This window comes from Eleutherodactylus coqui, chromosome 2 (genome assembly GCF_035609145.1).
Source record: "Eleutherodactylus coqui strain aEleCoq1 chromosome 2, aEleCoq1.hap1, whole genome shotgun sequence".
Lineage (NCBI taxonomy): Eukaryota > Metazoa > Chordata > Amphibia > Anura > Eleutherodactylidae > Eleutherodactylus > Eleutherodactylus coqui.
The window spans coordinates 305,796,255-305,809,553 of NC_089838.1; the positions used below are offsets into that span (position 1 = coordinate 305,796,255).

General features: G+C 40.2%; 1 protein-coding gene across 2 annotated transcripts in view; it reads left to right on the forward strand.

The window, feature by feature from the left end:
* The window catches only part of EBF2 (EBF transcription factor 2), a 108,072-nt gene extending 95,015 nt beyond the window's left edge, over positions 1–13,057 (forward strand). For both annotated transcript variants that reach the window (XM_066593514.1, XM_066593515.1), the window contains exons 9-16: positions 1,016–1,146; positions 1,586–1,712; positions 4,817–4,905; positions 5,258–5,323; positions 5,425–5,599; positions 5,730–5,915; positions 7,088–7,255; positions 10,667–13,057. In XM_066593514.1, coding sequence (XP_066449611.1) covers positions 1,016–1,146; positions 1,586–1,712; positions 4,817–4,905; positions 5,258–5,323; positions 5,425–5,599; positions 5,730–5,915; positions 7,088–7,255; positions 10,667–10,698 — 974 coding nt within the window. In that variant the 3' untranslated portion in view covers positions 10,699–13,057. The remainder of the gene's footprint in view (positions 1–1,015; positions 1,147–1,585; positions 1,713–4,816; positions 4,906–5,257; positions 5,324–5,424; positions 5,600–5,729; positions 5,916–7,087; positions 7,256–10,666) is intronic.
* Positions 13,058–13,299: the final 242 nt, after the last annotated feature.

Consider the following 13,299-nt stretch of genomic DNA (forward strand, 5'->3'; position numbering starts at 1 on the left):
CTAAAATCCTTCAGTTCTTATTCTGATCACTAAGCCTTCATGCTCTGTAGGGAAAACTTTTCAGCAGTCGTCTCGATATCTTCATAGATAGGATTATAATGAAAGGTGACACATATATATAGATAACACAAGATCAAAACGTCACAATAGATGATGGTCACAGCTCACCTCTTACCCTTCCTGCACAATGACCTCTGAAAAGGTCACAGAGCATGCCCACAAAATTCTCCTACAGAAGTCATTGGGTCTTCTACTGTCCATTGTGTAAATGGTCCATGAGGCTGCTGTAAATCATATCTCTTAATGCTGTTAAAGAGGCTTTCCGAGACATTGATGACCTAGTCTCTGAATGTCAGATCGGTGGCGGTCTACTGAAGGTGCACTGAAGCGATGTGAGCTGCGTATCCCACCTATCCCGAGGATGTGTCATAAATACCTCAGAGCCCTTTTACACGGGCCGATAATCATTGATATTCTCAGTGTATATGTATGGGCTAAGTGAACAACGAATGATAATTCATTTGCTTATCGTTTGTCATTCAGTTTAAGCATGCAAAAAAAAAGAACTTGTGTAAACAGGCAGTCATTCATCTATGAACAACTATGAATAAGGGGGGCGGGCCGGAATGATTACCGACCCGCTTCACCTCCATTCACTAGTGATCACCGTTCCTGTGTAAAAGCAAAGGAATGATCATTGGTGGGTTGATCTGTCAAACATCTGCGCCTTAGAGGTCGTTCTGTTTAAAAGCACCCTTAGTCTCAGAAAACCCCTTTAGTTGCTGCTGAGGCAAGATGGCCGCCCCCATAGTCACCAACAGAAAATAGAATTAAAAAATCAGAAAATAAAAACATTCAAAAAATTGAAAATGTGAGACATTGCTCAATGATGTGCCCAGGCAACATTGGTACACACACTGTACCTTACTGACATGACACCGAGGGACATGACTGAGGAGGCAAGGTAAAGTCATTCAAGCTCTGAGTCATAAGCCATGTTGTTATTTGTTTACAGCCACACCATGCATCAAAGCCATTAGTCCAAGTGAAGGTTGGACTACCGGAGGTGCTATGGTCATCATCATTGGGGACAACTTCTTTGATGGCCTTCAAGTCGTGTTTGGGACTATGCTGGTTTGGAGTGAAGTAAGTAAGATAAATTTTGTCATAATGACATTGCACTATGGATATTAGCTGAAAGCCATAAATTGGTTGTATAAAGATAGTATTCGATATTGGGTCCTTATAACTAGGACATACGTACATAGTCCGTTGAAAAATGACCTAAGTGAACCAACCAACATCGACCAATTTGCCACAGAGTGAGGAAATTCCTTTATAAAAGGTGTAAAGTAATATTTTCTAATATAAAACAATATCTTGTTAGCTTTCCTTGCAGCTGACTGGCATTGACCGCTATAATTTAGTTTATCATCAATAATCATCATATAGTAATAACATGCATATTTTTGCCCCTGTATCTATAACCCTACACCCGTCAGCAGTGATTCTCACGTGCCACTTTGTTGCCCATTCAGCCAGTTTACTCCCTATTTAATAATCAGTTGACCTTTCACTTCCACAGCTCATCACTCCACACGCCATCCGGGTACAGACACCGCCACGGCACATCCCAGGTGTGGTAGAGGTGACATTATCGTACAAATCCAAGCAGTTCTGCAAAGGAGCCCCCGGGAGGTTTATTTACACAGGTAAATATATGGCGGAGAACACATGTCATTTACATTCAGCACACTGGGGGCTATTTATCAACTGTTTTAGGCCAATTTTAGGGTGTTAAAGGGGTTGTACGAGTATAGCAAAAAAAAAATCAATGACTGGACATGTGATAAAACAACAAAAGAAGCAATATTTACTTCTGTCTTCATCCAGGGAAACACTGGTGGAGATCCCGCTGTCAATACAGATTGTAAGTCAGGTGACTTCTGCAGCCAATCAGAGGCCACAGGATCTCTTTTCTAAACTCCATGGTGCCCAGAATATAAGTGCTGATAGGACAGGCGATGATGCTGCGGCCTCCTCTGATTGGCTGCAGTGGTCACCTGACATCCAGTCTGTACTGAATCTTCATGGGAGCCAATCCGCTGTTTCTTGGGTGGAGGAAAGAGATATGTCCTGATTTTGTTATTTTAGCATGTCCAGACATTTATTTTTATATTCAGAGAAACCTTTATTATGGCACAAATTTTGGTGTATGTTGCATTGAGGAGGATGGGAGACACAGGACCCTTGTTCTCAAGATCGGTGGGGTTCTCAGTGGTGAGACTCCAAAAATGGCAAGTTAACCCCTATCCTGTGGATATCTTGGGAAAACCTCTTCAAGGCTGGAGCTATTGCTACCTAGAAAAAGGCCACTGCACACCACTTGTATAGGTGAACACTTGGCACAGACCCTTTAAAGTGGCCCTCATGGGACAAGAAGGGGGGTGGGGGTATATATTACTTGCAGTTGTTCTCTCCTCCAATCACAGGACAGAATTTTGTCCTAAAACTGGAGGGTCACTTTAACATCAGTGAAGTACGAAGGGAAGAACTAAGTCATACCATTCCAACTTCTTAGAAGCAATCGAACGGTGTGGAGGCATCAACCAGCACAGGGTCCAGAGCGCCATCTTTTTTTTTTTGCTAGAAAGCCCCCTTCTCTTTATGGAAAGAAAATGCGGAGAAAGCAACCATAAAGCCCTCCTGTCCCAGGTGATTACGGGTATAGTGGTATTAACCAGTACAAAAAGGGGGCGCTATATGCCCCTGTCAGCATAAATACCTTGTGAACAACTACCATAAAAAATATCTATGGGGACCGAAACTTGTAATGTTCCTGTTCCTGTTCTCTAAAGGTGGCTTCATATGGGCGCACACACAATTGCATACGCCTCAGCACAACATATTTGCGCTATGAATGAGTTTTTTTGTATGTGTGTCGGTGTATCTTAGTGGACCTTTTGTGCCCACAAGGCATGCTCGTCTCCATAGACGTCTATGGGGACCTTTGGTGCGTAAATGTGCACAAGAGTAAAACAGGTTGAATTTTTTTTTTATTCATATGAGCCTCCTAAAATCAATGGGTTCTGTACTCTATATGCATAAATACTCCTGAGTGTAGCCGTCCCAAATAGTCATTACATTAAAGGGTTTTCCTGTCACTTAAAATTGCTTCCCAACCACTCTGTCCTTCCTGAATGCTGCTGAGCAGGACCTGTAACTTCTCCAGCCAATCACCAGCTAGAGAAGGTCACTGATGCGGCCTGTGATTGGCTGCAGTAGTCAGAGGTCCTGCTCAGCAGCAACCAGGCAGTACAAAGTGGTTATGAAGCAGTTTTCAATCACAGGAAAACCCCTTTAAGTCTTTATGTCATACAAAGAGGACACCAATAAAAAAAAGGAACTATATACATAAAACAATATAGTAACATACTGTAATATTGAATTACCCTTTAGCAGTTTCCTCCGGAGCTATTAGTCAACATTTCACACTTTACATTGGTGACAAATTATCGCCGTTGTCATTCACCATTATCGGGGAACATTGGGGGTCTCGGAGGAGCTGCTAGATTCTATAAGAAAACAATTATGGTAAAAAACACCTATTTTACATCAATTTGCAAGGTGTAATGTGTGTCAGTGAGCAGACCGCTGCACGGCGAGGACATGCTGTGCCGTTTCCATCTCCCTTCATTCCCAGGATATACAGTAAATCTCATCCAGCTTAATTCAATTGGGGTTTGCAATTCAATGACAGATGAAATGGGTATTATTAAACTACTTAAACATGCCCACTGGGATTGGAGAAAATCTAAGTTTAGCCAACGTTACTTTTTTTTCCCTCCTTTTTCTATTATATTCCCTCTCGTCGGATTCCTGTTATATTAAAATTCATGTTCCCTGTAATTACTTAATAAGAAGTAAATAGAAACGCAGCTTCTGTGGGGATGTGACCTTCTCTCTTCATTTAATCGGAGAATGTTTCTCCCAGATAGGAGGTTATTGTATGTTCTGCTACCGATTTACGGGCAAATATATACCTACAGCATTCCTGGCCTGCAGAGCTTACAATCTAATGGGTTGCACAAAGAGGTCATTCATCTTGGAGGTCACGTCTCAGGTCATCGAGCACTTGGGAACTCAACTAAAAGCTGAGTTAGAATATGGCCAAATATGGACGCGTCTAAAGGGTTAAAGGGAAGCGGTCAGCAGGTTTTTCCAATGCAATCGGAGCTCTACGTGTAATAGTGTTTTGAAAGGGGTTACCATATATCTATATACGGTTGGTATATGTGCCCTGGTGCCTTTACAATACTTTTTTGAAGTTTTCCCATGCTGTATTAAAATTAGGCAAAAAAGAGTCAAATTTTGGTAAAAGAGTCAGATTGTCTCTGCACAGAAAATGTGGATGGACGGGCATATTACTTTTCTATCCTCTCCTTGATATAATACATACACTGAATGGCTACCAACCTGACCGGAAGGGGTCATCGGTTCATGCTGCTTGCACTAAATTCTCACCCTCTTAACAGCATGGTGACCCTACATGGTTGGCCTTGTATGGAATCCTGGTCCTGGCTAGTCCAGCACCGATGAGCAGGCCTTGATGGATATCACTCAGATCACTAAATTTTCCTATTTTGATGTGAATTCATACGGAAACTGATCCATGGACAACTTGTCACGTGATTTTATGCTGCACTCCGGGGTCACCACCCTAATTTCCAGTGGTGAACGGGCCGGAGTCTCCAGTGAAGTGGTCATTCAATGAACAGCACACTTACAGTAATGTGAATATTTTCTTTCGCGACAGCATTAAATGAGCCGACGATTGATTACGGATTCCAGAGGTTACAGAAAGTGATCCCCAGACATCCCGGAGACCCCGAGAGGCTTGCAAAGGTAAGACCAGAGTACAGTCCTACAAGAAATGCCTATGTTCACAGCAGATGTTCTATGTGACATTCTTCAAGGACACATTCTGCCAATTTGCACATTTTAGGATAAGGCGTTTAAGCAAAATAAGGAAATGGAGATTTTCGAACAACCAGGCAAAAAGAAATATCTGCTTTGTAGAACAAAAAACTAAACTAAATTCAGAGGGAGGAAGACAGGTATCTGGTGGTGGTGGGGCCAGGACCAGGGACAGCTCCATTCAGTGCCCCAAGTAATCCCAAGTCTTGAGTGTCCTTCGAATTCGCGCTTCTGTTCATTCTCCTGATTTGATGACCCCGTTTTCCTCTATTTTCTTTAGGAAATGCTACTTAAAAGGGCAGCAGATTTGGTGGAAGCTCTATATGGAACCCCTCATAATAATCAGGTATCACTTCTTCACCCCTTCTTGGTAGCACATTGTCTTTTGATGATCTTCAGGTCTTTGAGTTGTCATTTGGATGATGTTCTCCTTCTTATTCCAAATAGGACATAATTCTCAAGAGGGCAGCGGACATTGCTGAGGCTTTATATAGCGTCCCTCGCAACCACAATCAAATCCCTACCCTTTCTAGCTCTCCCGTGCACAGTGGCATGATGGGAATTAATTCCTATGGCGGACAGCTAGGGGTCACAATTTCAGACTCACAGGCCAATAATCAAGGTGAGTGGCATCGTACATCCCTTGGTCCATTTTCTTACCCATGTCCTCCACTTCTGCCCATCAGTTGTTTCTACTGTTCAGCCTTGCTTCTTCTTTGTATCTGGTCATCATTTATGTGTCTTCGCCACAGGTTACATAAGGAATACAAGCAGTATCTCCCCACGCGGCTACTCCACCAGTTCCACCCCACAGCAATCTAACTACAGCACTCCTAGCAACAGCATGAACGGCTACAGCAATGTCCCAATGTCTAACCTGGGGGTCCCTGGGTCTCCAGGCTTCATCAACGGCTCGCCCACTACATCACCCTATGGCAGTGAGTACTTTATGGGTTCTCCATTGTATTGATGGGCTGTATTAATATAGACAAATCTACATGAATGAAGAAGGGGTGGATAGAGAGGTCTGGGTAATCATTTATTGAGCATGTATATGTATCCACAGGCCTGCAGTGCCAGTATAACGTTAGATGGAACTCCGTGAGGAATTTTTTTGGGTGCACCCCCATCATAAGAATGAAATATGTATTGCACTGATAGGAAGTCTGCCTGTATTCTGCATCTGCAAAAAGCTGAAATATAGCAGCATACTCACACCAGAAAAGCTCAGTGAATAAATACTGTACCATACTCAAACTCAGTACATAAATACAGCATCAGAGCTAAATTCATATCATTAATACAGCACCAGAACCAAGCTCCTAACATAAACACAGCACCAGAACCAAGCTCCTAACTTAAATACAGCATTAGAACTAAACTCATAACATAAATACAGCACTGGAACAAAGCACATAATATAAATACAACACCAGAACCAAGCTCATAGCATAAATACAGTACCAAGGCCAAGCTCATAACATAAATACAGTACCAGAATCAAATTCATAACATAAATCCAGTACAAACTAACCTAAGTGCATAAATACAGCACCAGAACCAAGCTCATAGCATAAATACAGTACCAAGGCCAAGCTCATAACATAAATACAGTACCAGAATCAAATTCATAACATAAATACAGTACAAACTAACCTAAGTGCATAAATACAGCACCAGAACCAACTTCAGTACATGAATCCAGCATTGGAATCAAGCTTATAACATAAATACAGTAGCAGAACTAAGCAACACTGTAGCCGGAGCACTGATAATCTGTCATTGGCTCCTTGGAACATCAGAGGGAAGTAGGCAGAGACAGAAAGATAATGATTGATGTAGTTCGACAAAATGTTGACACACGGAGGAAGAAGATCATCTGGCTGAGCAGACCTCTAGGGTGTGATTGTGCTCAGCCTACATCTACCTGGTGCGCCCTATGCGCTGGTGGCCGTTGCCTTTTGCAATGTCTTGGGTTGCATGTAGCTAAGGCCGGCCATGCGGGCCTGTCCCTCCACCCCATCTGGGATTGCCTTTCATGACGTACAGATGTAGCAATCATTTATATGCTTAATGGCAGGAGCTTCACTCATACCTTCTTTTCTTGCAGTCATGCCATCCAGCCCACCCTTGGGGTCTTCCGGAAGTTCCTCCATCCTGCCTTTCTCCTCCTCCGTCTTCCCTTCCATGAAACAGAAGAGTGCCTTCGCCCCAGTTATCCGACCGCAGGGTTCCCCATCACCGGCCTGTTCTAGCGGAAATGGTAATGGTTTCAGAGGTGAGGCATCCCACTTGGACTATTCATCATACGTAAATAAGGGCTAAATCTGTGTGATGACAACTACAGCTCTGCTACATCTATACATTCTGTATACATTGCATTGTATTATGCCTGTCTTTCTCAGTAGCTTCGTAATCCCCTTACTGCCAGCGCAATAAAGGGGTTAATTAATGGGGACCTCGACTTTAGTGTTGATCCTTTAATAGCAGAACTTTCTAGATAAAATTATATCATTTAAAGGGGAAGTTTACATTTGCCGGATTCTTCCTTTTTTTAACTGTACAGGTATATAATATACTATATCTACTAGTCACACGATCGCACAGTGAGGTTTGCTATCTGTACTGAGTCTGGGAACTTACTTAAGTGACTTGAGCTTCACTGTCCCTCTTCCGCTGGGACTTGCTGGCCTGTCAAAAGTGTGAGCAGAGAGGCTGCTGGGAAATCTCTGCAGGGATCTCAGCATGGTGCTGCGCTGTTCTGCTTGACTAAGGGAGAAAGAGACAGCGCACCTCATACAATTTCATATAGACACAGACTATGCACAATACACTATTATAATAGCATGCACTACAGGATGTGTATATTATATATTACGGTATACTATATCGCTTTGGATATATTACTTTATAATATTGCATGTTGATGTTGGATTGTAACCGTATACGGGTAGGTATGTGTAGACATTACGTGGTATGTATGTCTTCTGGCATTGAAGCGGTTATAGGTTGTGATGGTAACCTGAGCAGTAGAGAGGTTGGGGAATATCCAGGGATCTTATTACACTCCCAGGCTCGGTCTTTCAGCACTGGGCTCAGAAAGGTCTCTCTTGCACCCCAGGGAGCTCCCCTCAGCCCCTCACTGCCAGCAGGGCAGAGGGAAGACGTGGAGCCAAGCAGGAAACGGGCCGGTGTTACACATCAGATAGAGCGCAGGCGGTGTGTACAAATGTTACCTGTCAGTCATACAGGACAATGGAAGTCAGTCATATAGCGAACACGGCATCTTACATACAATGGACATCTCCAGTCTCTGGGATGTGGGGAAGCCTCACTGAATGAGCTGCGCACGGCTAACGTCCTCGCATACTGTGACTGCCGAACAAACAGAGATAATGGGAGGACAAAGGGTGTTCATATATAGTAATGCATACAAGACATAGCAAAGGAATAAATCAATCCTGTATATATATATGAGAAATACATCATAATTTAATATCTATCTCATATCTGTTTATGTATCTATCCTTCTGTCTATCTCATATCTATCTATTTATCTATCTATCTCATATCTATCTATCTATCTCATATCTATCTATCTATCTCATATCTATCTATCTCCTATCTATCTATCTATCTATCTATCTCATATCTATCTATCTATCTATCTATCTATCTATCTATCTATCTATCTATCTATCTATCTATCTATCTATCTGTCTATCTCATATCTATCTATCTCATATCTATCTATCTATCTATCTCATATCTATCTAACTCATATCTATCTATCTATCTATCTATCTCATATCTATCTATCTATCTAACTCATATCTATCTATCTATCTATCTATCTATCTATCTATCTATCTATCTATCTATCTATCGTCTATCTAACTCATATCTATCTATCTATCTATCTATCTCATATCTATCTATTTATCTATCTATCTCCTATCTATCTATCTATCTATCTATCTAACTCATATCTATCAATCTATCTATCTATCTCATATCTATCTATCTCATATCTATCTATCGTCTATCTAACTCATATCTATCTATCTATCTCATATCTATCTATTTATCTATCTATCTCCTATCTATCTATCTATCTATCTATCTATCTATCTCATATCTATCTATCGTCTATCTAACTCATATCTATCTATCTATCTATCTATCTATCTATCTATCTATCTATCTATCTATCTATCTATCTCATATCTATCTATTTATCTATCTATCTATCTATCTCCTATCTATCTCCTATCTATCTTCTATCTATCTATCTATCTATCTATCTATCTAACTCATATCTATCTATCTATCTATCTCCTATCTATCTATCTCATATCTATCTATCTATCTATCTCCTATCTATCTATCTCATATCTATTTATCTATCTATCTAACTCATATCTATCTATCTCCTATCTATCTATCTATCTATCTATCTATCTATCTATCTATCTATCTATCTATCTATCTCATATCTATCTATCTATCTATCTATCTATCTATCTATCTATCATCTATCTATCTAACTCATATCTATCTATCTCATATCTATCTCTCTATCTATCTATCTCATATCTATCTATCAATTATCTATCTATCTATCTATCCCATATTTATCTATCATCTATCTATCTATCTCCTATCTATCTATCTATCTATCTATCTATCTATCTATCTATCTATCTATCTATCTATCTATCTCCTATCTATCTATCTATCTATCTATCTATCTATCATCTATCTATCTATCTCCTATCTATCTATCTATCTATCTATCTATCTATCTATCTATCTATCTATCTCCTATCTATCTATCTACCCCATATCTATCTATCTATCGATCTATCATCTATCTATCTATCTATCTATCTATCTATCTATCTATCTATCTATCCCATATCTATCTATCTATCTATCTCCTATCTATCTATCTATCTATCTATCTATCTATCTATCTCCTATCTATCTATCTATCTATCTATCTTCACTTTCCTAAACCCCCTCCCCCTCAGCTCTGTATAAAACCCATTTAACATGTTTTAATAATTGAACAAATAATCATATTATAACGTAACTAGTTATAATCTCCATACCGTATGCTGACCAGATAACAGTACCACAGGTTGGTGAAACACTTCCATACAGTTGTCTAAATAAGCATCTTATACAGTGCTGCAAAACAATCTACTATACAGAGCCCACATATCAGTAGTACGCAATACTGCCATACAGTGCTCAAAGCATGCGGTGACCACATAGCGGCTCCATAGATGAAGTAATGTAGTATCTGGGCAATGTCTAAATGATAACTACTATACAATTAATATTAACATTCAGTCTTGAGTGCCAGGTCATCTGTGGCGCCCTCTTCAGCAAGGGGATGTTGATACATCCTGTTTGATCACATAGATCGCACCAGAATATTCATACAGCGATTTATAGATACTGTCAATCCATCAGGTTGTTCCATCACAGCTGCCGAAAACGGTGTAATGACCGAACCCCTGAACACAGCCAAATGGAACCATTTCCTATCACCAGTCAAACTCACACCAGTTAGATGTTTATTTGACAAGAGTTCAGTTTTAGAAGGTGGAGGATCTATAAAAACGTGTTTTTTGCAATTTGGGGGATGAAATTAAGCCTGACCCATTTATGTTGTCTTTAGCTATGACGGGCCTGGTCGTCCCACCGATGTGAAGAACCATTGGACTGTTTGTATATTTATGAGAAGCAGAGGAACAGCATGAAGACATTGCGTGTTGTGGTCCTCATCTGAGGAGGGATCTACAAAAGCGAGAAGGCCTCTTGGTTCTATCTATGGAGATCCACCATCCTTCATAATGAGGAGAAGCGACCTGTAAGGATACAACGCATCTTAGTCTACATGGTGGAACAAGGTCCTGTACAGAGCTGGAAATTCGGACAACTACAAGGAATATTTTGGATACTCTTCGTTTTTTTCTTCTTTGTAGGAAAAAAAAGAACTATTTCTATTTTCAACTAACTTTTTTCTGATACCAATTTTATGTTTGAGCCTCGAAAAGAAGAAAAAAAAAAAAAGCATTTTACAAAAAGGAACTGAACAGGGTACCGGCAGGGAGGACTGTGCAGCCATTATCTACGTGGATAATCTGCTTCCTTTGCTGTATGTTAGTGCTTACATGCTTACATTTTTTAATTTTTAATATGTTTTACATTATTTAATTGAATAAACTTGTAACTTATTGTATTTAGGGGTAGAAGAAAAAAATCAACATAATAATAAATATTGACATGGGTGATGAGAGCCATGGTCTCACACGTGTTGAGGGTGTCATGAAGGGTTGCATGCATCTAAACCCAAGGTTGGATTCACACTCCTAGATTGCTCCTTAATTATAGATGACTATCATCACCCATTTGTAGATCCTACAAGTGGTACCACCTGACATAGCGTCCCTCTAGTAGCTGTCACCTTGTTTGAAAAAAAACCCAGTAACTTCTTCCAGTTATCCAAGATTGCATTGGTCTCTTAGAAGGGTGGACTTCTCAAAGAAGATGGAGCCAGCATGCCTAAAATGTGGTGAACATCTGGTCTAGAAAAGGTGGTGATGCCATCTAGTAAATAGCAATCACCTGGTTAGAAAAACAAAACAGTAACCTCCTCCAAGTTTGCATTAGTCTCCCAGAAGGATGCTATTCTCAAAGAAGATGACAAGTATACATAAAATATGGTGGAGAAAATCTGCTCTAGATAAAGTGGCGGTGCCAGCTGACCTACAGAATCTCTAGTAGTCACCTTGTTTGTAAACTCCTCTGACTACCCAAGAATCCATTAGTCTTATAAAGGGGTTGTAATCTCAAGGAAGATGGCCAGTGGAGGACATCTGGTCTAGTTACGGTGGTGGTGCCACCTAACCTAGCATCCCTCTAGTAAGTAGCAGCCACCTGTTTAAAATAAAAATAGTAACCTCTTTTGACCATTGGTCTCCTAAATATATGGTCTTTTCAAAGAAGATGACCAATATGTCTAAAATATGGTGCAGGACATCTGGTCTTTATACGGTGGTGCCACTTGACCTAGTGTCCCTCTAGTAAATAGCAGTCCCCTGATTCAAAAACACAGTAGCATATTTTGACCACCCAAGAATGCATTGGTCTCTTAGATGAGTGTTCTTCTCAAAGATGACTAGTATACATAAAATATGGTGGAGGAAATCTGGTCTGGATAACGAGGTGGTCTTCTAAAGAGGTTGCTCTTTTCGAGAGGATTCATTGTATGTTGCTGTATCAACAGGTTTTAATTATTGTTTTGCAAGTCCAAAATTTACAGGCAATGAATAATTTACACAATGGACCTATAATATATTACATAGAGGTAGAATCATGACTCCAGTTGACTGGGGATCCTCTGTAGACCACAATGCAGCCACTTTAGTCAAAGTGTATAAACAGTCAAGAAATCATCCGTTTTGGAAATTCTACAATGCCTTTCTAAAGCCTCTCCACCACCACACCAATGGTTACCATACAATTATAAGGACCACTTTCCATGGGGACAATTACTGGATGGAGCAGGTTGATGTTCATCTGAGTGTAAAAAACATCCAAACCCCAGAGACAGACCGTTCATGAAGCGGTGAGATCCATAGACTCGACGCAACAAAATCTTCTTGCACCCAGACGGCAAAAAAATAAGCACTTTGCAAGTCCATCAAGCAATATGTGTTGGCCATACAAAATCGTCACGTACTATTGTGTTACCGCATCGATATGTTAGTAATAATTTAAGACATGTCCTTATTTACCTTTTTCGTCATGTTTGTGTGTGCCAATGAGAATATTTCTTTTTGGACTTTTTGGACATTCCTTGTAGCTACTTATCTCAATGTGTAGACAAGAGGAAGATACTTGTGATAGAACATGGACCGATCTCTAAGAGTTCTCATTTCTCTAGATTTTCACAGTGCTGCTTTCATGATACATGCATTGTTAGAAACAGAAGACAAATAATAATAATTATAATGGTACTGTCAATTCTTTTTACTTTTGTTTTGTTTTATTCGAGATGTCCATCCAGATTAAATTTCATGTTAAAGAATTTTGTATAAACAATGTTTCTGCCTGGTTTTTTATTATGAGAAAAAAGGATACCATGGGACCTGGATCAGGAGATTACTGGGAATTAAAAACCAACATGGCGTGATCATCTACAGTCAGGAGATGGGAGGAGAAAGCAGAGTGAAGCAAATTCTGTAGGCTTTTTTTCTTACACAAAAAAAAAGAACAAAGGAAGGTGCTGCCTGCCCGCTCTTCGGC